The sequence below is a fragment of the Larus michahellis genome, chromosome 4, assembly GCF_964199755.1.
Source record: "Larus michahellis chromosome 4, bLarMic1.1, whole genome shotgun sequence".
Lineage (NCBI taxonomy): Eukaryota > Metazoa > Chordata > Aves > Charadriiformes > Laridae > Larus > Larus michahellis.
The window spans coordinates 66,869,086-66,894,121 of NC_133899.1; the positions used below are offsets into that span (position 1 = coordinate 66,869,086).

At 39.5% G+C, this 25,036-nt stretch overlaps 1 protein-coding gene across 1 annotated transcript in view; it reads right to left on the bottom strand.

The window, feature by feature from the left end:
• SPTLC2 (serine palmitoyltransferase long chain base subunit 2) overlaps positions 1–25,036 on the bottom strand; it is a 75,481-nt gene that overhangs the window by 35,942 nt on the left and 14,503 nt on the right. Inside the window, exons 3-9 of the mRNA XM_074585385.1 lie at positions 17,509–17,663; positions 16,316–16,464; positions 15,858–15,982; positions 11,072–11,165; positions 8,337–8,442; positions 7,280–7,499; positions 5,328–5,454 (exon numbers count right to left, since the gene is read on the bottom strand). Of these exons, the coding sequence (XP_074441486.1) occupies positions 5,328–5,454; positions 7,280–7,499; positions 8,337–8,442; positions 11,072–11,165; positions 15,858–15,982; positions 16,316–16,464; positions 17,509–17,663 (976 nt within the window). The remainder of the gene's footprint in view (positions 1–5,327; positions 5,455–7,279; positions 7,500–8,336; positions 8,443–11,071; positions 11,166–15,857; positions 15,983–16,315; positions 16,465–17,508; positions 17,664–25,036) is intronic.

A 25,036-nucleotide genomic window follows, 5' to 3' on the forward strand; every position in this document is an offset into this window, starting at 1 on the left:
TATAAAGACACCGTTAAGTGACTTAAAATTCAATTCCAAGTGGTGTAACTTAACTGCTTACACTTTATACTTGCATGTACTTTGGGCTTATCTTTGGAAAGAAAAAGGGAATTTTACAAATTGTCCAACCTGAAGAAAACCACTGATTAAGCAAGCCGATTGAACTACTGAGGTCATATCTTCACTTGAGGGCCTGATTAATTGCATGAAGATTTAAATACTAATTGTAGTCTTTTTTCCCCTAGAATTTAAGCAGACCAGGCCTATTTTTGTTTCCAGCATGCTTCTCCCTGTGCATATTAACAGCATAGCAATGGCCCTGTCTTCTCAACAGCTCTGTTAGGTTCAGTTCTCTGCCAACACCGCTGTACATTCTTATTCCCTTTGGCTATAATTGGTTTAACTACCTTTTCTGATTTAACTCACTCAAGTTTGTTGCACACAGCAATGGCAAGACAATAAATCCTTTTTTTTTTTTTTTAAGGTTTCTTCTGACTAGATGTAGTCAATTACTAGCTCATCACAACTAAGGTGCTCAGATGAGACAAATACCAATCAAACCATACGCAGCTGACTAGCCTTCAAAGGCTGGTTATTTAGTTATTAATTTCCAATAGTTTAGCCGCTGGAATGCAACTGCTACCTCCGTTGCTTGCAACATCAGAGCTATGTAGGACAATAATCCTTGATTTCTATACAGTGCTCAAGACAATGTACATTCAAAATTTAAGTGCCATCTTGGGCAAGATCTATCCACAACTTATTCTACACATGCTATGTATGGTGCTGTGATTGGGTGTGGGCGATGTGCCTCCTGAAACTGAGATGGAAGACAAGAAACTTGTTATGAATGTCAACACGTATCATTACTATTACTGAGTTAATGTCCATGAAGTTCACCTCTTTTACAAGCCATTAAACACTGCCAGCTTTAGTTCAAACTTAAAACAGTCCTGGAGTTAAGGCTCACCTTCAGTTTTTAATACACAGGAGAGCAAACTAAGTTTCATCTCTGAAGGAGGTTAACCAGTTCCTAGACTGGTTTCACAACGCATGTTTTGATTTGCCCACATCTCAGTAGTTTTCTTTATGAATTTCTTCCACTTGCCCCCAGCGATGTTATCAGGGCAAACAAACAGGCTGGGTCCTGAACACCAACAGTGCTAAAAGAACTCCAGTTGCACAGGATATATCACTGGCTTTTATGTAAATGGCAGAAAGGAGCCAACTGGATTCCCGGTCCTAGTGAGAATGTAATGGTGAAAAATCCAGCTTTCAACTCAAACTGAACCATTGACACTGAAAGATTCACTGAGACAGGCTAAGTACTTAATATTGTAAATCCCAACAATATCACGTTTACCAGGAAAAGCGCCAAGCTGTCTCATTTTCCCTACAGTCAATTTAAATAACACAAACACCACAGGAACAGCAAGAATCAAGTGGCTCTACGCTAGAAGTTTCTAGAACTCCATTCCAAGAATCAATTTGTCATCTTTGTGTATACTATGACCCCAAAAAGTCTGCTTATTGTGTCTTTTCATTATTATTGTTTAAAAAAAGCTCCTTTATCTACAAAACTATCTGAAGTTCATTCATCTTTGTGTGTGGCTGAACAGAGAGAAAGAGCAGCGCCCACTGAACTGCTGACAAGCATCTGTGACACTTGCTCGTTAACAATTTCAACCACAGTGACTCTGAATTGGAAGACGAGCTCCAAAAATCTGCTTTTGTGGAAAGAAGCCTTCTTCATCCCTCTTACTCACCTTGCACTACTATATATCAAAGCCAAACGTGATGATATCTGAGATACCCATATACATTGTCATTGGAGTTTTCTGAAGACATTCTACGTGCTCAAAGTGTTCACCACTCTTGAGGACAACCCTTCCTTTGAAGAAATTCTCAAAGTGATCACAAATCAACTATGTGTTTGTTTAAGACCACATGATGGTCCTCTAGCCAATTACATGCAAGCCAAGTAATGCAAAGTAAACTAGAACAGACATACAGCACTGAGCTAATAATGTAAGGAGTTTCAGAAGCAGTACTAGAAGCACCACTACCAAGAACTCATAACAAGGCTCTGCTTTAGCTGTTGGAGTGTGTTTTGCAGTCGGGATGAAGGAGCAAGTAATACACTTGTATTCATGTATAATTATATTCCCCTAACTGTTTTCAGAAAGATTGAAGCTTGCTAGTCACTTACATGCATCAACAGTACAGAGAATTAACAGATTAGTTTCAACAGAAATCATGACACAAGAAACTACTGTCCCAATTCAGGCAGCATATTTGCATTGCCAACCATCTTATGCTCTCCATAAGCAGCCATTCAGCTTTTCATAGCATCTGTATTTTGTCTGTGCTGCCTCCTACTAATATCCTATTTAGTCACTGGCAGCTTGCTGGAAAGATCTGAAAGGAGATATTTACTTTTTTTAGTTATGTAAAGTTTTAGTAACTACAACGCCTTATATTGTAAGTTTAGAGCTTCCAGATGTTTCATTAGATTTAGAAATAACCTGAAGCTTAAGAGGAGAGAATTAACTTATTCTTGCAAAATAATACACAAAAAAACCCTTTCATCCTCAAAAAGTAATTGCGTCCTACTACTTATTCCTCAGCTACAGACCATCTCAATCTGACATCATAATTTCCACATAGGTTTGATGTCACGGAGGACAGCAGCTTTTACCAATAGTGTGTGGTGAACCGAAGCAGGCAGACAAAGAGGCCGCAAAGCCTCTTTTCAAGAAAGCATTCTTGGAGCCATTAAAAGATTTAGCAGTGGCCCAAAAAATGGTGTTGGGAGCTAGCTGGCTACTGTTCTGATTCCAGCTCCAACTCCTGTACCCTTGTAAAACCATTCCCCTATCCCAAGTTTTCCTTCATCCATTAGTTCAGCTTGATTAATTTAAAAGCAGTGGAATTTTTGAAACACGCAGCTTAACACTGTTTCTCTACTTGTCTTCCACAGTTAACAACTCTTACCAGCACCACTCTACACCACATTTACTCTTGGTCAAACCAACTGCAGGCTGTGGTCCTCCAGAGCCCCACCCATAATTTCACAGACTCCAAAGGGAAGTTTTTCAGCCAAATCCCTTAAACAAGGGGAAAAAAAAAAACCAACAAAAACAAAACCAACTTTGTCATGCTATCACTAAGCAGCTGCTCAGTTCATCCAATTGAACATTTGCCAACTTCATCCACCGAAAATGCCTACAAAGTAATATTATCTCTAAAGCCTTAAGGCAATTAAAAAAATGCATGACTGGGAAACAAGACTGTGCAGAAAATGAACTGCGAAGCACTTCCGTGCAGGGATCCTCCTATGAGGTGCTTATCCTAGCTGAAGGCTAACTTAGATGCTTAGAAAGCCAGTAACAATTTCACAAGACCTGTAGCTGAGAAATCTGAGCGTGAGCAGAGAGGACTTTGGCTATCCTGCTGTTATATCTAGCACTTCCGAAAAGCACTACAGTTTGTATAGAAATCAAATGTACAGAGGCTTCTTTGAAATGACACAGCTTTCAAACAGCAAAATCACTTATTTTCTCAATAGAAAGAGCAGCTAGGAATTCTGGTACTCCTTAGCGCCAAATTAGCAGGATGTAGCCTGACACGAGTTTTAAGCAACACAACAACAACAAGCAGCCTTTTGACTTTGAGATTATTTTTTTTGCCAAATTGGTTCCTGATTTGGTTCACCTTTCAGCTCTGAGGGATGTTGCTGGCATAATGGCAGGAGAACAGCCTGGAGTGGAAGTTGCGTCCATTCTCCTGGCTTGAACAAATATCGCACTGTAGCCTCAGAAAGGGGCAAAAATGCCTTAGCTTGAATACTGCAAACAGAAATCAGTTACACATTCCTTGCTTCCCACTTCATTAAGCAAAACAGATACTGGAAGAAACCCAAAACAAGCAGCGCCTGAGCAGACCACAGACTGTTGGCAAATCATCAGCTAAGAAAGAGCTCAGTCACTTTTAAGACGATGGCAAGACCCGGCCCTTTTGCACAGCTTTTTGTGTAGTTTGAATCTTGGTTAGTATCTGTTCCTGAGAGCAGCACTGGGGACAACTCTTGGCTAGTACAGGTATCTCACATGGACCACGCGGAAGCAGCCAGTGCTAGCACAGATACAGGCTGCTGCCTGGCTGTACTTGCCTCAGTGGTGACCTCTCTATTAAGCAACCACCAAAACCAACTGCTGGCACTAACTCTGTTCTCAGATAATGTAAACAAGCTGAATGAAACCTGTTATAAGAGAAAAATTCTGAAGTAATTTCTGCAGCGAGCTTTTTCACTGTTGGAGTTAACTGTCAGGTTAGTCGGTCAGATGAGCCATGTTCTAGAGCAAATACAGTTCTTCAGTATACACCACCACCTCGTGGCCAGAGGCCTGAAACTCCCGTAACTGAACATATTCTGCAGTTTGAATTCTAAGAGCCTCTGAACTGAACGCCACTGACAGATCCTCAAATTACACTGTCATCCGGTGTGAGCTGCTCACAATTTTTTTAATTAGCTGTGGAGAGGGAAAAGTATCCTACATGCAAAGTGCTGTACCGTTTCAGTTTCAAGGCAGCTTACCCATCACAAGTGCAAGCTATTTAATTCATGCTATAACCAAAGGAAGATGCTACCTGCTAAGCAAATGAGACAAGAATTGGTATTTTTGACTTTGAACGCATCGAGACTAATACAGATTTCCCCTTTCTTACTTTCATAATGAAAAAGGAAAACTAAGACAATAAAGACAAATATGCTGAATTTCTTCTCCTGGTGCGTTAAGTCTACTGATCTTGAAAACTGCCTCTAGCTCCCCAAGTAAAAAGGGATTTCAGAAACATTCACATATTTAACTGAGGTGCAAACATCAAATTTACTAGAGATGAAAATCAAAAGCATTGCCCCTGCAGTAACCAGTTCACAAGACTGACAAGACTGTAAAAAATACACAGCAAAATGCTCTGAAAACAATCTAAAAAGTCGGCAAATTACAAAGGACAGACAATGGGGAAGAGAAAGGAGGCAGCTAGAAAAGCTACTCACAGAACAAAAAAAAAAATCAATACAAGACAATACAATACTATCTCTTAGATAAGACTAAGATGACTTACCTCTAGCTGGAAATTGCTTATACTGTTATTAGGCTGATCGGCCAAGTAGGATAGTAAATTGGTTTATTGCTCCAGAAATTTCAAGTCTACATGAACGAACAGGTAATTATGGATGTGTCCACTGAACGAGCTATCTGTCAGTGACAAAGAGGCTCTCTTTGGCTTCCCCCTTCCACATGCTTACTGTTAGAAATACTCACCAACAGTTGTACCATCTTCACCCATAATGCACTTCATGGAGGTGATGATTTGCTCCACAACAGGAGGTGACAGTGATGTTGCATACACAGCACTGTGAGAGTATGTCCTGAGGTAATCAATCAGTTCCTAGCAAAACACAAGAGGCATCAGACATGGCATTCCCAGCATTTGGAAAAATGCTTTATTGTATTGTCTTAATTTCAGAGTAAAACTGGCCACCACAAGAAACCTCTTTCAGAACATCATGGAAGAGAACAGGTAGCTCAAGGATTGATTTTACAGTACAAGTAATAAGCAGTTGAAGAGCGAACGGCGGGGACATGACAACCCATAATTATGTCACAGGGCAAGAACATGTGTTGATCAGAGACAAATGCCTATGACAGACTTGTTTAGCTAACACCATCAGCACTGGATTGCAACAACGCATTTGCATTACACAAGCTGTGCACAGGCCATGTTTCAAGAGTGTTTATTGTAACAGTAGGAGTATAAAACAAATGAAATAGTGGGGAGCAGGAACCATAGGTGCTTACGTATCATGCTCAATATAATTGTTTCCCCACAAAAGTCACCAAACAGGGAAATAGCTCATAAAATATTTTCTCCCATTTATCAGCACAATATAAATAAAGCAGCAGGTGTAATTTAAGAGTGCAAGAACCTCAGCCTACCCCTCCTGCATTTCCCAGATAAATACACCTGCTACATTTGTTAGAGGGCAAAAGCAGGTCATACACGAACAAAGGACAGACACACCATAGATCTAGGCTGTTTGTTGTTAACTGTAACAAAACCACTCCAGAACACCCAGACCACTCCAGCAAAATAGTATAACGATCAGCACGAATGCCAGGACAGATTCTGTCTTCTGCTACCATAAAATTAATAATGATGGCCCTGTAAATAGCACAAGTCAGGAACATATCATAGAAATATGTGGAAATGCTCAATGTTATGTTGGTGTCTGCCTGGAGTCAGAGTTAAATGAAAGGAAGTTGTAAAGGGACTTTGAAATAAACTAGGTAAGAAGATTTAAGGCCTCTTACCTCTGAAGCAATCCCTCAAACAGTATGTAAAACACAGTTGCGAAGGACTCTTAGCTGCTTTACCTGATGCCAAGGGAGTTAATCCCACTGACTCACTACTTTTGGAAAAAGATTAATATGGTGCTTTTCTTCTGGGGAAGATGTCTGAGTAATTTTAGGTCAAGCGTAGTAAACTCCTAAAGACGAACATCCACAAACCCACCTCTGCATGGATAAGCTCGAGTAATCGTCACTACTAGTATCTAAAGAATTACTGTCCTGGTAGGAAAATGGTAGAATTTTACTCTCAAATTAAGCTTAGAAGCCTGATCTGTCAGATATGTTTGAGGATATGAGAAAGCGGACACATGCAATTGCCTACACCATCCCTCCCAAAAGGGGGGGTCTGGCAAGGGCAACACATTCTAGCAGTACTTTCCAATAGAAGACGGTCAGTAGCCAACCCCCACCCAAAAAAAAAAAAAGAAAAAAGCGTCTTTTTAGAAAGCAAACTGTTTGAGTCCCAAGGGAATCAACTCTACCAGACCAACGTAAGAAGGGGATTTTCCTCCAACCAGGGTGAAAAACTTCAGCTTTTGGCATTTTTCCTACAAGTCTCATTAAAAGTAACATTAAGAAATCCCTGCTTCCTGGCTCCTAGCACTTCCTAAAACGATATTACACCACTACCATACATTCTGCAAGCTGAGATCACTGCTGACCGTGTGAAAACTATAAAATGATGAGGTATTTCACAAGACTAGGTTCTTTTGCATTGCACAGACTTCCACTGTAGTAGACAGTACGTAAAATTATGAAACAAATGGACAATCAAGGTACTCGAGCAATAGATCAGCTTTGAAATGCTTAATGAAGGATACCACCACCAGCCTGAAACAGCCATGAGATTCCCAGCTTTTTACCTTCTTGCCCCCAATGTATCCTCCAGCAGCTCCAAAGCTCTTGGTGAATGTTCCCATCATAACATCCACATCTTCAGGATTGAGGCCAAAATACTCCACTACACCCCGGCCAGTGGGACCCAGGGCACCTATACTATGAGCCTCATCAAGGTATAGATAGGATTTGTACTTCTTCTTAAGGGCAATCACTTCAGGCAAACGGACTATGGATCCCTCCATACTGTTGAGAAACAGAAATTCAGTGTAAGTTGATTTAATGGTCGGGGCCTCCTTATAGAGCCTAAAGTCACTAAGTTTCTTTTCTTCACTCTCTCAGTAATTATGAGAACATAAAAATTGCTAGACACATTGTGTTTCTGCAGAGAAATAACTCCCCCTTGCAACTGGGGCCCAGATCTCCACTTTCTACCTGTTTAACATCTCTGGGATGCTGACATACAGGCTAAATAGTAGCAGCAAAGGTAAATTAAGGCAACGGAATGTGTTCAGTGACGATTTTATAAATGAATTCTCATTTTTACTTCCACCCTAGTGTCAGTATTCTGATCTGACACCTACTTACCTGTTGTTTTAAAGTTTAAGAACTGACTAGGCACTCATTAGTAGCACTCCGAAACATCCCATTTTGTGCTGAAAGTCACTAGGATTTAAACGCTTAACACAGCTAAGCCTACTACATGCTCCTATTCACTCTCAGCAAAAACATTCAATTTGTGCGATTCTATCGCACTAGCATCATCTAGTGAGCACAGAAAGAATGGAATGGACAAGCAATTTAAGACCTCAGCTCCGATGTAAAAAATCAGTTTAGATTAATTAATTTCTACAGTCTAATCAGGATGTGGGAAGCACTGTGATAACACCGGGTGGAGCTACAGTACTAGCAACAGAAAGTCCAGGATGCGAGACATACACAGCTCAATTTAATTCGTAGATGAGATAAATGAAATAACTATGAAGTCACAATATTCATAGTTTGATTTGGCAAAGGAACCCAAATAACTAAGCAGCTAGATCTCATGTGGAGGGTCTTAGGAATACAAAGAATAGTTTGTACCTGTATATTCCTTCCACCAAGATAAGAATTTTTTTCCAGGGCCTCCGTGTACGAGGTTGCCCATGCACAATAGCATCTTTGAGCAGCTTCTCCAGGCTTTGCATATCTGCACCAGAAATTACTGTTAAATGGTACCAAAACAGCTACTAGCTTGAGCTTTGACATGACTAAAGACAGCAATACTCCAGAAATGCACAAATTGCTCCTGTGTGGAAGACAGACCATACATAAGTCCATAAGCATGGGCTTCATTTAGCTGTGGGCCCACAGATGAGACTAAAGGGAATGAGTGACTGTTTGAGGAAGAATTTCACCATCCTAAGCTAAAAGCACAAGTTAGAGCATTAGGCACACATAGCAAATAAGGAAGGAAAAAAAAAAGGAGGAAGGTATCTCATCGTGAGGAAAAGAGAAAGCAAGTTAGGTAGTAAGTGTGTCCTTGTGGATAGAAATAACTAAAAAACAGCAGCAGCAAGCTCAAGAATAATCAACGAAAGGTAAGTAGAAGATAGACCAGAGTGCAGGACAAGAAGGGGAACAAGTGTACTTTTTTCTTACTGTGTTTTAAATTGAAGGGACTGGAGATGTGGAACAGGAAGCTACTAAACCAAAAAACAGAAAAGGAAGAAAAAAAGAATCACCAGTATAGGAAAAAGGACAGTGCTCAGCATACCAGAAACTAGACAGATGAAGTGTTAGTAGTAATGTATTCTGAAACCTTACTAGCTTTGGCTACGAGCATTTGACATGATCCTAGGAGACCTGACTAATGTGAGCAAATAAATACACATGAAATCAGTCCTGAAAAAAAAAACCTGAGGAAGGGATTGGAGATGGGAGTAGTCAAATCATAAAAGCTAAAGTGCTGAGCAAGAGACAGATATAAACACTAGGGCATGAAAAAGAGCACGAGCAATCATGAAAAGAGGATTGGTAGAGACTAGGACAGTTGTAGCTGTGAGAGGAGCTTGTGAACTAGAACCAGACTAGAAATTATGCAGCAAAATAGGTCAGTTAATAGACTGTTAGAAGATAGCTAATGTTTAGAAAAAGACAAAGATGACATCAGCAGTTGAGTCCCTGCCTCTAACGAATCTTTCAAGGAAGAAAGGAAAGTTTAATGCGGTTAGGGAGAACAATGGAATATAAACTCCTGCTCTGATCTCTCAAGAAAGAGGGAAAGACTGGGAACTAGGTCTGACCTTAATAAAAAGGACAAACTGCAGAATTAGGTAAAAAAAAAAATGAAAACATTGAACAAGGATTTTAAGAGGGATTTTCCTTCCCCTCCCCCCCCATTATTTCTAAAAAGAATATGAACAAAGCCATTAATGAAGTCTAGGAAAATGAAGTTAACTGAGGCAGCATAGGGTATAACAAGAGCTGGACTGAGAACACGTACATAACTGAGTTGATCATCATCTTGACAGGCCAAGATCATTGCTTACATTTTGCCTTCTGATTCTAATCTACCACTCCATTCTCTTTCACAGATCCCCACCAACTATAAGGTTTCTAGAATATCCCCCAGTCTCACCATTGCTAGTTTGTACCCCATACCCACAGATCATCTACTCTTCCTCATCACACCAGAGCTTTTAAGTCCTTCTCCTCATACCCAGAACTATGTTTGTCACCAGTCCTCTCTGAAATTCTGTAACTGGATGCAATGTCCAGAAGTTATGTCTATATAAATGCAAAAGTTGAATGCAAAACTTTTGTGATCTTGCCCAGCAATTAAGATTTATGGAAAAAAAAAACCAACAAAAAAAGATATCACTAATGTTACAGTACGCTCTATACTTCTGTAATGAAAATTATGAGAACAAGAGAGAACACAAAAGAAACAATAAGCACAGCAGAGGATCCACTATTAAGTGGGACAAAAAAAGGAAAATAATTGCAGCCACCCAAGCTTTGCTGCCACCACCGCACACTTCAAAGAGAGCAAAAGAGTCATCGTGATCTCAGACTGATACTATAAAGAGTATTAGGAGTGGCTGAAGAATGAAGATAGTGGCTTTACTGATCAAGGACAACCAGGTACCTCTTTCACTGAGAATAAGAGAAGGAAACCCTTCAGAGTCTTAATCTGAAAATACCTCTAAATATAGGTTCTAAATACCTCCTTTGGAGGAAGCTCAAACTAGCAAAGTGAAACAAATACTTAAAGCAAGTAACTCAGTAAAATTAAACTATGCTTCCCATCCCCAAAATTCCTTTTGTACTACATTGTACCAATGCACAGCTGTCTAGTTTAGCTAGGACATCGGCATTCATAAGCTTTTGTTACTGTAAGATCATGTCAGCATCTGGTCCTAACATTAAACTTTCTTACCCTCCAAATTGTAACCTAGACCACTACAAGACTGCGTTACTATGCGACACGGACTGTTAGAATAGTCTAACTCTGCTGAGCTATCCAAGTAACAAGAAGCCATGTTAAAACACTCATGCCCCTAGACTTGCCAAAGGGCAGCACGTCCTCTTCAGATGCAGAAGATGTAAGCCAGAACAGCTTCAGGATAAAAATGTTATCAGTTGAGACTGAACATATCAAAAAATATCCAATTCAGGATGATTACATTCTCAGTAGCAGCAGTCTTCTGACCTTTCAGGTAACCAGCAATTGATTTCTTTCCATGAAATTGGATTTCCAACTATTAGAAGATATAAGAGATTGTATCTGACCTATAGCATCTGCAGAAAGGCAGAGTCCACCATCTGATACTTACTGTTGTGCTTAAAAATTCGAATAGTTGCTCCTGACAGTCTTGCTCCAAGCACTAGCGATGCATGATTCAGTTCATCACTCAAAATCAGACAGCCCTGAATTAGAAGGGGAAAGAAGAAGATATCGAAAAGGTTACGTTTCGCAGCCAAGCATATAACACCTTTCAGTTCAGAAATCATTTAAGAATAAATAAATAAATATGTATTTCCAACATAAATGCAGCTAGTCCAGGCAATGCTTGCTAACAAACAACTTGCAGCCTCAGTATGGCAAATAAAAATACACAACTGCTGTTAACTGAAAGAACCACGTAGGTTTCACTTTTCCCAGAAGTCCTGCAGCTGAATCTGTCTCAATATCTCGTATTGATGATTAGTCCTCATCCTCCTATGCAGCCAGGTAAAACAGAGCAGAGCAGCTTGTCACAGTTCACTCAGCAAGTCTACAGTAGTGCTAGGAAACAGGCCACCAAAGCCCGAGATTAATGACCTTATCACAAAGTTGCACTATTTCTTACATTAGGAGGTAACCACTGATTAAACCCATGTGTGCTCAGTGGTACCAAAGGGACTAATTTTCTTTAATGAAACACTATTAAGTACTTTGTAGATGGAGGTAACATGCAAGAGACGGGAAGTGGAAAACAAAACTGCAGAGTGAACTTGAGAAGTCATTAAACATTACATTGAATTTGTTTGCTTTTTGAAAAAAGGGAAGATATACCCTTGGACAAATACCAAAACAGGATAACATCTGTTTTGAGAGCAGCAATGATTACAGGTCAATAGCTGATATGCCGAACATTCAGCCACAGTGTTATCACTGTGGACTACAGGAATGCATATTGGGGGATTAGTTTGCGAGAGCAGTATTTCTAAATAACCTTGGCCGACTCCCAATCACTGTGCAAATCTGCTGCAACTCTAGAAGTGACTTTCAGTTAAAAATCCAGAAAGCATGTAAAGATGCTGAAGATTTGACACTAAACACACACTCATTCTATGTTTCTCTATTAAACATGGTGGAGGGAAGAGTCAAGAACATTTCTTCTCCGCAGTGAGAGTTACTAGAAGGAGTTGTTAAAAGCATTGCCTACAGCTACACAAGGAAGTGTCACAGACAAGAGTATTTTCTCCACTATAAAGGAAGTTTTGCACTAGAATTGCAATGTACCACGAAATATTCTACACCCTGGAAAAGCTCAGGCCTGTTTTTCCCCAGAAACTGCACTAAATGTCACATGTTCAAACTGCTGTTAGAAGGATTCACACTGCATATCTCAGAGACTCTGGCATAAACAGCATGGAAATCTCCAACTGACATTTGCTCTTTGGAACTACTACACCAGACAAGGAGTATGTACACTACGTCAGAGGGCATTGCTGTGAAACACTACTGTGTCAAAACCTGAACATAATAATCCAGTACTAGTATCCTTCTTAAATGGTAGGAAGTAGGAAAAGTGATAGATTAAAAGAAGAGGAAGAAAATATTAATAGTCTTGAAGGAGCTTCTCCCTAAAAACAAGTACAATCTTTTGGTAGGGAAAGATGATGTAACAAATCAATGAGCAACCTCTTTTCACGCCCCTGTAACAGAAGGGGACATTCAGTTAGACAAAATAAATTAATTTAAAAAGAATCCAGTATTGTCTGCCACTAGAGAGATGGCAAAGGATCAAAGAAGCCACTGGTACAGTACAGCATTCAGTGATGATCATATCTAAAACTGAGTGCTGCTACTACAATGATAAGACTTCAGTTGCATTTATCCAGGAGAAGACTAACACTAACTGGAGATCACACTACTGGTATCAAGAAAAACATACGCCAGTGAAGATTAGACTTACCAGCACATCCTACAAGGCAGACATGGAAACTGAAGCGAATGCCACATTTTACCACAAAGTGCTGCATACATAAACGGCGTAATTTAGTCCTGACCACTTCATTTCACAAACTAACTATACATGGAAATTAATTTGTTTTCTTACAACCAAAAAAAGATCCTTCAAGCACTGTTACTATAACTCCATTATCTAGCCTCTGTCAGCCCAGAGCTATGATGAAAAGCTCTGCACTAAAAGCGGTACAGAATGCTGTTATTAGCTAGCTACAGTAACTACATTAATGACGCTTAGTCCAAAACTGGCAAGTTTTAGAGTCTAGCTTATCCTCAAATGGTCTAACAACTTCTGACTATGTAATCCTCAAATCTCACATTTTCTGTGGTCTAGACTCAGCATGCTTGGCAGTGACCGTACTAGGCAGCCAACAACTTGGCTGTCAACGGCGGGTCTCTCCTGCTGAAAACTGACGGGTACAGAAAGACCTGTTTTTAGTGATGCTTTAGCAGTGCTGAAATACAACTTTCAGTGTACACCAACTAGTAGAAGTTGCTCTTAACAAGGTATAGTAAATAAAGATCAACTAGGTAACGCTGATGAAGCTTTTGAACTCCTTTTCCTGACCAATGCTGATCAGATTACGGGATAGAGTCAGATCCCAGGATAGTCAAGTCATATTTGTTGCTATTAAAAGAGGATTCAGTAGCAACATAAACCAAGTGCCTAAGGATTCCACAAAACAAAACCAGAACTGGTGGTCCAGTACTACGTATACGTGAGTAACTTCATTGCAGTGGTTTGTGTTTTAAGTTAATTACGTTGCAATGTAAGTGCCCAGATAAGATGTAAATAATGATTAGCTTCAAATCATATCAGTGACTCCTTCTGGCCAAATGCATATGCCATTACTGATTATATTTGCCAAACCTCCAAAAATTTGTGTTCCAAGAAGCTTTACACCTGAAAATGTAAGAACGTGCAGAGAGACACAAACAGAAGTTAAAAAGAAAAAAAAAAAAGGAAAAAGAGAGCCCAAGAGTTTAATTAAGCATGGGAATCTCCCAACTTTACTAAGGACTCTGTCAAAGCATTGCCAAACACGCTGTGCACACAGCCAAATGTGTACTGGGTGGTGCCAGAATTCAGGATTTATGCGAGTCCTTATTTGCAGACAATGAAGAAATCAAAAGTGCAGAGAGAAGCAACTTCAGGCAGCCAAAAAAAGCATTTAGTGAACATTCTGAACTGTGAAATGGTTTGTTTGACAAGAACTCTTTTCTTCAGAAGAGAGCATTTTCTATTTGGAGTATTAGCACCTGAGTATAAGGGCACTTCTAGTGTTACGAGGCAGAAGCTTCTTACTACTTTAAATAAAGTGCACAAAAACTAAATATGCTCATTAACATAGTACAGACTGCTGTATCCATTTATGAAGAGAGTTTGTTTAGTAAATGTGCAAGTTATGTGCATGAAAACAGGTATGTTACATGCCTTGGAATTTACTGTTCAGATTCCCTCAATGGTTGTAAAACTATTAAAATTCAAATGTGAAAACTAAGGAGCTGAGTAAGGTGTCTCAAGGGTATTCTCACAAGCTATTGAAAATATACACCGGGATCCACACAAAGAAGATTGAGTAACTCTGCAGTAATGGGCAATTTGTACTGACTTGGAACAGACAGAAGTCTACTTATATATGTCTGACCATGTGTGTTCCAAATCCAAAAGGTCTCAGAGAAATCGTGAATCACGTTTCTGCTGAAGACAAAAAAAATCAGGGAGATGTGGGATGACAAAGAGCAGAAAAATGCAAGTAAAAGATACACCATCAGTAACATATGTTGTTCAAAATCATAGCACTGCAGAGGTATTTGACTCCAGGAAGAGGGGATTTGAAGTACTGAACTTCTCTCTGGCATCAGACTCAAAACCATCTTTCCTTAGGGAAGACGTCCGATATTTAAAACTTTAACAGATCAAAAGAAAAGAGGCGTTATGTAGATAGTGCTGCTTCTTTGTTACAAATAAAACAACACACAGGAAGACAGTACAGCTAGTCAAGAACAGATTCACCAGGAGGAACAGTTGCTGGGAAGAACAAGGCAGCAATTTTATACACCGTAGATATCACAAGTAGAAGAATTTAAAGTGATCTCAGGAAGTGGGAAAACACAAACGGAATAAAGGGAAAATAATTCACTACACGGGGACAAAGAATTCCATTAGGCTAGTAGAATTAGGCTAACAGTGAATCATTTTCAAAAAAAGAGGAAACAGTTCCAGTACTTACACTATTTTACTCTAAGCAGGAGCTAAGAGAATATCTATTTTGCACCAGCTGATGTAAACAAAGAGTGCTCTTCCTTTTCATTTTCCAATAAGTAAAATAAACATAGTTTGAGAAGCAGGACACTCAGGCTGCATTGCGTACTGCTTTATGGGGCATATAGTAGACATCGTCAGTCTTTACATTTGCCCTTGTTTCTCTCAAATAGTTTTTCTACTAAGATTTCGTTCCTTCAAAGGAAGGATTTTTCAGCTGTCACCCAAAGATAATAAATTCTGCGTGTACCAACATGCAGTTCAGCTTATTGTGTCTCACTGACACAATCACTTAGTGTCTCAAGAGCATCAAAATACCTTCAGCCAATCGGCTTGTCAATCAGCCATTTCATACACTACTGTGTAGCCTGAGGAAGCAAGCCTTAACATCCTAGGCTCTCTCCTAGAAAGAGGGCGAGACTGCTACTGGTCCCATGGATGCCATTTCCCCAAAAGATTTTTGCCAAGGTTAGAGACACGTACTGTGACCTACAGTTTACATAGAGAATACCTGCAGGAGTTGCCACTGACGAAAACCAAAACCAAACGAGTAGATTTTAAAAAACCCAACCACCAGAATCTGTGTTAGATGAGCTTTTGCCAGTGACTTAAGCCATACCTTGCCAACTAAAGCAGGAATGTTCATAGAGTTGGTTGCAAACCCCATTCCATATGCCATTGCAGATTCCACACCTAGGAACCTGGCAACTAGCTTTTCCAGCTCCTCATGTTTGTCCAAGTTTCCTGCACATAAAACAAATGAGAAATTTGGAGTGAGGAGAAGCTTTCACTATTGCTATATTCTACAAGAAGAATTTCTACCAAGCAAGCTGCTCTTTATATAAGGCCCCCAAGGGAACACTGAAAGAAAAAAATAACATGAGAAAACATAAGTGAGCCAACTGCTGTGCCATGTAAACTAAACCCAGCAAGTCAATTTGTCTTCACTAAAGTAAAAGCTTCTTTATTGATTAGTCTAAGGTTCAAAAGCTGTAACAGGTAATGTTTGAGACCTGCAATGAGATTACAGCCTTTGAAACATACATTCGGGGAACATCCTATCTTGCTCAAACTTACCCATCTCCTGCCTAGTGCTGCACACCCCAGCTCCATACTGGGACAAAACTTTAGCTGCTGCTTCTTGACAAGTCCCAGCCTTCTGTGCAAATCCAAGGTAGTTGTAGGAACCCATATTAATAATGTCCTTTATCACTCTCCCCGTGTACCTGTGTTTTAAAAACACCACAAGTTAGGACAGCCACAATTAAAAAAAATATTAACTGCACCAGAAGATGCTCATTTCAGTTTCCTAGAATTTACGCTGAAATGTTAAAAATCAATAGAACCAACCATTGAATTATTTCAGTACTCCTCTCATGAAACTGAAACGATCACTGAAAAATAGGCTTTCCCTATCTTGTGGTCTCCAACTAGTTCCCACAACAGTTTACATTAAAATGCACATTTGCTGTCATATCTAACACTGCTTGAGGCTTCTCAAACTGTTTGTTTATTCTCTTGCATGTCCCCCCTCCATCCCAGAAACATATAACTTTTCAATTACAAAATAAGATCTCTAGATCAATTAACTCGGCAGCCCCTCAAGCAGGATATCCTCTAGCCACAGAAAGGAAACACATCTGGCACTGCTGTGCTAACAATACATGACAGAGATTAAGGAAGAAGTTCAGTTGAAAAAAGCTTTTAATTATTTTGCCCTTGAAAGCCAAGGAGAGACATGACTAGTTTCACCAAGTACTGTGCTGCAAACCTCTTCACATCAAACTTGGGATACGTCATTTCCAATTTGTAAAAATCCTTGTCCTTGCATTTCTGATTTTGTTTCTACAGACTACTGCAGTTCTGACTCAAAACAATCTTGTTAAATTCAGTTTCAGGCAGTGATGTTTACTTCAAGTGTCAGGACTGATTCTAAATCAACACAAAGTCACAAGTAGCAGTGCAATCCAAAGTATCTGCTCCAGGTTCTAGTCATCACACACAAAAGTATTAATTTTATTATAGGTGTATGCCCATGCAATCTTAACATTGTCAAGAGCCTTAGTAAGTAGTCAAATACACTGATACACAAATAATGACCTCACTGGCCAGATGTGTTTCAAAAGAGCAAAATTCATTGCTTCTAGCCACTGGAAAGCTCAGAACAAACACAATTCACTGCTCCTTTAACCTCACAGCCTGCAACTTGCTCTCATAGACCCTCTACTTAAAGATAGTTTTTGGAAGTCTTTTCTTCAATTGTGACTCACGTAAACGTCCAGTTATAGTCATGGGAAACTCTCTCCATCATGTCCACTTTGGCCCCTGGCACACTGCAGATTGGACGGTTCCAGCTGTCCCGGATGCGCATGTAGAGGTTTCTGTTGTAGAAATTTTCAAAATCCTGGTACAATGGGACAAAATCCTGAAACACATCAAAAGCACTCAAAGTAAAAGGAAAACATGTATTACAGCAAGCTAGGAATAAGAGGAATTAGTTGTTTCTGTCATTCCAGTGCAATTTAGAAATAAAAAAAAAAATCAAGAAAACTCAAGAAAAAGTTAAGATTTGTTCATCACAAGCCCTGAAACCAATTCCATGCAAAGTATTTTTAAACCATGAAAATCCGTGCCAGTGCAAAATTATTTGAAGGTGTGACAGCAGCAAAACTGACGAGATTCATCTGCTAGCACAAAAATCGACCTGCTAGATGCGATTTCCAAACTTTTTCAACCTGCAAATCTACTATGCCCCCAAGATTTCCTCATCAGTAGGTGCTTATTTGTATATAACTTAAGTAGCTTAATCTAAAAGCCATCAACTACAACCAGAAAAAACAATCATGGCATTAGGTCACACTTCAAGTTAGAAAGCCTCAAAGAATTCTAACCGATAGGAGCAGGAGTGCTGAAAGCAACACAATCTGAATTGGGAGCTCCTAACGACAAAATGAGGTCTTGTTTGAACTCCAATGGGACTTGAAATACCTTGGCTCTCCTTCTGGCTCTTGCTGGGTAGTTGAGGAGAGCACCTCTCTTGAAACATACAGTGACCTCCTTCATGAAACGCATGGGCATATAATCTTTGCAAGAGATTTGTATTCAACCTTCAGAGTTAAGCAGAGCAAGGGAACATGCAGTTGCTTTCTGGCACCAAGCAGTATGCATTGCTCTACTGAGTACACAAAGAATGTGAACACTAAGGTACTTTGCCGTATTTTATTCTGTACATAAGAAATGCATTTAGTATAGCAGCACTATCATTATTATAGAGGTTTCTGTTAAAGTTTTCCACAATTTTTTTGTTCTGAATCCAAGCTAGTAAGCTACATTATGGCACCTCTCTTCTGCACAGTTTATCAGCACTTAAGTCCCACAGGATTTCTTTGCATGAGCATTTCCTGAATTCTAGCTTCCCTTCCAACATTTTTCAGGAAAAGTAAGTGACTGTCTTGAATGGATAACACAGAAGAACGTCAAACTAACTGTGACAGCAAGGACATCTGAGCACTCAAGAACATTATTTTTTTTGCCTACTTTTTGCTCCAAAGTCATGAGATTTCCTTATTACTATTCAATTAAAAGGAAGTTTGACATTCAGTAGTGATAAAAATGCATAATTCATTTGCTACTGTCAAGAAAAAAAAAAGCGCCTTTTTAACAACCTACAAAAGGAAAAAGTAGAATTTATGACAAAGGTAAGAGCTAGCATAGCATTTCTTCCTGTTTTTCATAAGAGAAATAAAAACATGGTGAGGGGCATTTTATTTTTGGCGACAGGATAAGCAAGACAGAATATCTGTCTGACCAAATATTACAGTGCCTGACATTTGCACCACTGAATCAAAACTGAGAGCTTTTATGCCAGCTTTTTAATGACAACTCAAACAAATGGACACTGACAAGCTTTTACTTATAATGTTCAACTGCAGGAAGAGTACTTTTTTCTTTACCTTCCTATTTTAATGATTTAACAACTTTGTCCTTTCAGTTTGGAGTAAAGGAACCACCTAGGTCCACCCATTTGCATCCTCCTACCGGAAGCTGCACAGGCAAGATGGAGCCCAAAAGTGCCAACTTCTAAGCAGACATAGTTGCAACTAATCCCTCTTCTGATTTGCCTGTGCATAATGACATGACAAAAAGTCACAAAGATATTAATTTTCATCATTTGAACTATGGAAAAACAACCCAAATTTAGCCAGTGATCACTCCTCCAGAGAATCACAAGTATGTCCTTTCTCAGCAGAAACAAGATTTCTATGAGCTAAGATGCATGGAAGGGCAATTATTTCTTACATGTTCCTCTATTTAAGTATAGTTCTGCATTATTTCATACGTGCTAGGTCTTTTCTGAAGGCCTTTTGTCAAGAGAGGTTAACAGGGGTAGTGGGTCAGCTAATACAAAGCTGTAATCCTCTAGAGAATCATTAGTTTTCTGAAGTAGCATTCAGCTCTGTCCTTCCCCGACTTCAGTGTCTCATGTTGCTCCTGGCAGAAAATGGGTTTCCAGGCTGAATCGCTAACAAACTGTCTGCTTTTACAATGGAGAAAAGCATCTTGGTATTGACAAATACATTCAAGAGCTTCCTCCATCTATGAAAAGTTACACAGCTACAAAGTGGTGATATGCATGAGAGTACTTGTAGCAATATACTGAGAAGATCCCGATTCATGAAACAAATTCGAAGTAATTATCTACAAGTATCTGAATCCCTTTGCTACATCATTTGTAGAGGGGTAGGGAAGTGGGAAGATCAAAAAGAAATTCAGGCACATTAGAAGATCAATACTTGAGGAGCTTGCACTTGTTATGTCTAATTATAATCTACTAAGATCCTTTTAAGCATTTTCAACTCCTCTTAACCATCTTTGCATGAGAATTCAGCTCGGCAGTAGTCATTCAAGTACACTGTGACCCAGGAAACAACTGAAACTTTAGCCAAGGTTCTTGGCTAGGAGCGGAGGCTGGAAATGAGTCATTACACCAACTCAAGCAGGTATGCCTGGGCTGATACAGTCCAGTCTCACCTCGGATAACTGATCAGATAAAGCATGTTTTATTTTGAAGCCCAAGCTGACAAAGCAGGAGGAGTAACAAGCTGAGCTAGTGAGATAAAGACAATCACCCACAACACATTGACACCACCAAGAGTTATAACACAAGCATGATATTACAAGTCAACAGTATAACTAAGTTTAAAGTGATTTAACTGTGAAGTAGAGAAGTTCTCTGAACCTAATGAATTATGATAAGGAAAAAAGCTGTCTTAAAAGTTAACAAGAATTCAAGGAACAAATTATGGGTAATGGAATTAAGGTCTAATACAGAACGCTAGTCTTAGATTTTGGGGGTACCAAGCTGTAAGATTATAGCAAAGGCTTCTAAGAGAGGCATCAGCTTAATGCCAGGCTCTTTGTTGTCCATCCCCCCCAGCAATAAACCACCCTCAGCTAGCTCTTATGAGAAGCTTCCTTGAAACGGGACAGGGAGGAAGCGTAACTGACATAAATCAAAAGTGGATTGTCTATTTCCTCAGTAATCCTAACCCCACCAAGAGGTTCTAATTACCCATGCATCTTGAGAACACAAAGAGAAATGGTAGGGATATGGTACCTTTAGAAACTGGTACTGACTTTTGGAGTTTGATAGTCCTCTTTTGGAGCCAGCATACAGGACCAGATGGTTTGTCTTGTTGGTTTAGGGGTTGGTTTTTTGTTTGTTTGGTGTGGCCTCCTACACGCACACCCACACCGATCTTTCTACAGTGTAACATTTCAAATGGAGAGTGGAAAAGACAGTACACCAAAAAGACCACTTGAATTCCCCATGGAAATTATATTTTTCAATTTTTGAACCAAGAGAAAAAAAACAACATTTGGGGAGGGAAGGGGGACGAAATCTATCAATCCTTACTATTTCTAGTTTTTGACACACGCAGCCACAGTGCTGCGCTGCAACAGTGTCCTACTGCTGAAAGCAATCACTGTCACCTTTAAATGGCCTTCAGACCTTATTGTTATTTTTTCATCAAGTTCTCATCCCATTTCAGATCCAACACTCTTTCTAGCCGTAACAGACCCTAAGAATACCAGCCCGAGATGTAACAGCTTCATTTGGAGGAAAAATATTCTAGGAGTGAACTGATTCTTTGAGCAATCTTCAGCGTAAGCACAGTCAAACAGCCGCAAAGGTTATACAAAGGAGAGAGCAAAAGCAGCATATTCCTTCATTTGAATTCATATCAACATGGAGCTAAGAAATCGTAACCAGCTTCATTTCTGTCAATTTAAGCCTAGAACACATCCCCTATTAGTAAGGCGATGCCTGACGAAGAAAGCTAGGTACTAGTGGTCTCCCAGAAGCCTGGAAGACATAGCAATTTCAAGGAAGACTGAAACAAAGGAAGAATAAAATTCTCCCTTGGGGTGCAGCACCTTAGCATAGGTGATTTGGGAATCCAAGATTTCATCATACTGTAAATTAATACTACAACAAGTGAAGGTCATAATGAGAGCTTTGTAACCATTAGCTTGGGGCACGGTGACATGCAAATGCAGCGATTATGCTGCTTTTAGAGCCAAGTTTTCACAGCATTGCACCTAAGCTAACAAATGGTGCCATAAGCACCAGCTGGGCTTATCTGCAATTCACATAACGCATTCCCTGATAATACAAAACTGACTCTGAATGGAAATCAAGTAGACAATTGCAGCAAATTTCAGGCTTCTAAAAGGAAGCAGAAAGACAAGTTCCATCTCACTGCTATGTGAGTCAAGAAAAAGTGGAGCAATAACTGTGGGTAGCCTTTATACCATCAAGCTGATAAGCTAATACAGATGCTAAGACAACATTGAGCAAAAGACTCCAGTTTACTGCCCCTGAGATACTCCTACAGCTGGATTCCTGTGAACAAGTGTTTGAAAACCCCAGATGCTAGAAAAGTGTTCTAACTGGGCAAGGTATTGAGCATGAAGAGGTATGTTAGAGAGTTATCGTACCCATTTGCACAGTTGCTCCCATCCACAAAATGTACAAGGTAATCAACAGGCAAATCAGACCAGAAGAAAGGAAGAAGTGATTTTCATCCTGCCTATAAAATCCTACATTTTGCAGATTTAAATACATTATGTAAGCGGACATTACATTAAATTGGGTATGCATAAATTGATTACAGAGTAATCAAGAATTGTTAATCTTGCCACTTGCCTAAAACAGACTGATAACGCTTCAGAGAGGATGTGCTACACAAGACTGGTTTCCAGGAAAAGCCCATTTGGATATATTTTAAACAAAGCCAAAACCCATCAGCCTATTTCCTGGAAATCAGTACTAGCAAAGCCTGTCCCTTTTCACCCTTTTGTGTTCCAACTGTGAGCATTAGGTTTTCCTGGAATCATTAATTTCAATGCAAGGCTCTAATAAATACCAAGGAATTTCCCCACCCTCAGAGACAGTCCCAATATAGACTTGTGGGAAAGCCTGCTATTTATATTAGTTTGGTCACTTTTGGATTCTAGTTCTGATGCACAGACTAAGATTACAATACTAAGCAACAATTTAAGGAAGGATTTGTCAATAAATTGCCCTCCAAAATAAAAAAAAAAAAAAAAACCTGAAAGGTGGCTTTTTTGGTGTTTATTTTTAATACTACATTTTGGACCCGAGTTTATGTTATGCTTTTAACTGTGATCACCTTCAGAAACACACCACAGAAAATCCACATGCTTCAATTCCACAACTTTCAGGTCAATTTCATTCAGCCCTTTATGAAATACTTCCTCACACTCCATAATTTTGTTTTGCTCACAGAGCAGGTCATCACACCATGTTCAGCTACACAGCTACCCCCCCCCCCACACTGCCTTTCTTCCAGCTTTTCATCTAAGCAATTATGAACTATTTCAAAAAGCTAAAGCTAACCCTTTTGCTTGATACTTAAGAAAATCAGAATCATCAAGCTGCCTCTTCAGAATTTAAGTAATATAAACATTACTTTCAACACAGAGGTCACAAGTCTGCCAGAGACTACCCCAGGGTAACCCCAGGATTCCTGTGATTTGCATGTATTAATAAAAAAAAAAGCACGAGTTTCAAGCCTTTTCTGCGCACTAATATCTGCATTCCCTTAACAAAAGATGATGGGGCTGTCAGCCAGCAGCTTGAGAGATTAATATATTTGAAAATCCTGAGAAACTGTTTCAAAACAAACCATTGAGCACCACCGTCCCCCCCTGCACACCAAAATAAAACCTGGCTCCCACACTAGATACGCTGTGACATGCTCTCATCAATTCATTTGCAGGCAAACAAAGCTTAAAGCAGCAGAGTGTGAGGGTAAGTACTGTATGTTCTAGACCTCACGTGATGCCTTTTTTGCCTGGTATCGGAAACAGCTATTCGAACCTAAGCACTAGAAACATGATTTGGGGAAGTACGCTAGGCTGAGATTTCTTCAACACCAACGTATTTTTAAACAGGATTTCCTATTTTTCATTCTTACGCAATATTCACTGGCACTTCTTACTAGCTCCATCCACAGACACGTACAAAACAAAACCAGAAAACACACACCTCTTCCCTGCAAGCCACGACCAACACACAGACTCAAAGGGTTTCAAGTCATCTGTCCAGCAGGTATAATTGTTAAGCAAAGGTCTTTCAGGGTAAGATGCAACGTTAAGTTAATTTATAAAAAAACCCTAAAGGTTAAATTTTTTAGAACTAAGATAATCAGCTAGCAAACTCTGTGCTTCAACATCTGCTGTGGCAATCTTTACAGAGAGCCTAGTATCAATAATGTATTCCCGAATTAAGACTCACTGCCCGAGGTCTTCCTTTTGTACATTCTCATGTAAGAGTCATGGCTGCTCTCACAGAAAAGGACTACTGTAAGCAGTTTTGCACCTTACATACTGGTAACAGAACAAGCGTTTCATAAAACCTGCGCAACAGAAATAACAACTACATAGTACAGAGTAACTGCACCAACACTTCAGTTACCTCTTTATAATCCTCAAGTACCATTGAGTACAGACCAACATTTAAACCTTAATTCTAATGACCTGGTAGATTTCTGCAACTGTTCTCTTCTGTATCAACTTCTGAAATACAAGGGTGTCACGTTCTCAGGTGACATAAACCAGAGTAGCTCAAATGACACAAATGAACACATCAAATTTCAAGTTGAGATTTAGCCAGCAATCCTTGCTGGGATATTGTAACTGTTAAAAGGGATCCAAGATTTTTATTTCCAGATTCCAGAAGTCAGTTTTGGAAATAGTGTAAATTTAAACTCCTGTACTTTTAACTAATATGAAATACCTATTCCTCATTAAACTCCTATGAGGATGTTTCTGCTTTGGAATTAAGTGCCTTACTATGAATCAGTTTAATTCTACCTCACAACACTCACACAAAGAAGCTACTGTGAAGTAATTTTAGGTATTGGTTAGTTCACTGCATTTTAGCTAATCTACTGTAAAATGACACACACTTTACCCCAGTGTTCCCTCCAAAAAAAGCCTCCAAAGAAGCATTCCTTTTTTTTATTCCTCTCTCCCACTCTTCATTATTTGTTTGCATTAGCGAGATGTCCTTCCTGCCCCTCCTATTTTCTGCCAGCCACCTGCTTGCGTGGCTGCACAGAGAACCAGAAAACAGCAACTGAAAAACAAATTCCCTTAACATTTTATAAGCCAGATTTGCTGACCAGGGTTCTATTTTCCTCACCTGCTTTGGGGAGCCAGAGTAAGCCAACTTACTCCACCTTTGGAGCAAAGCTCACTGGTATTCAC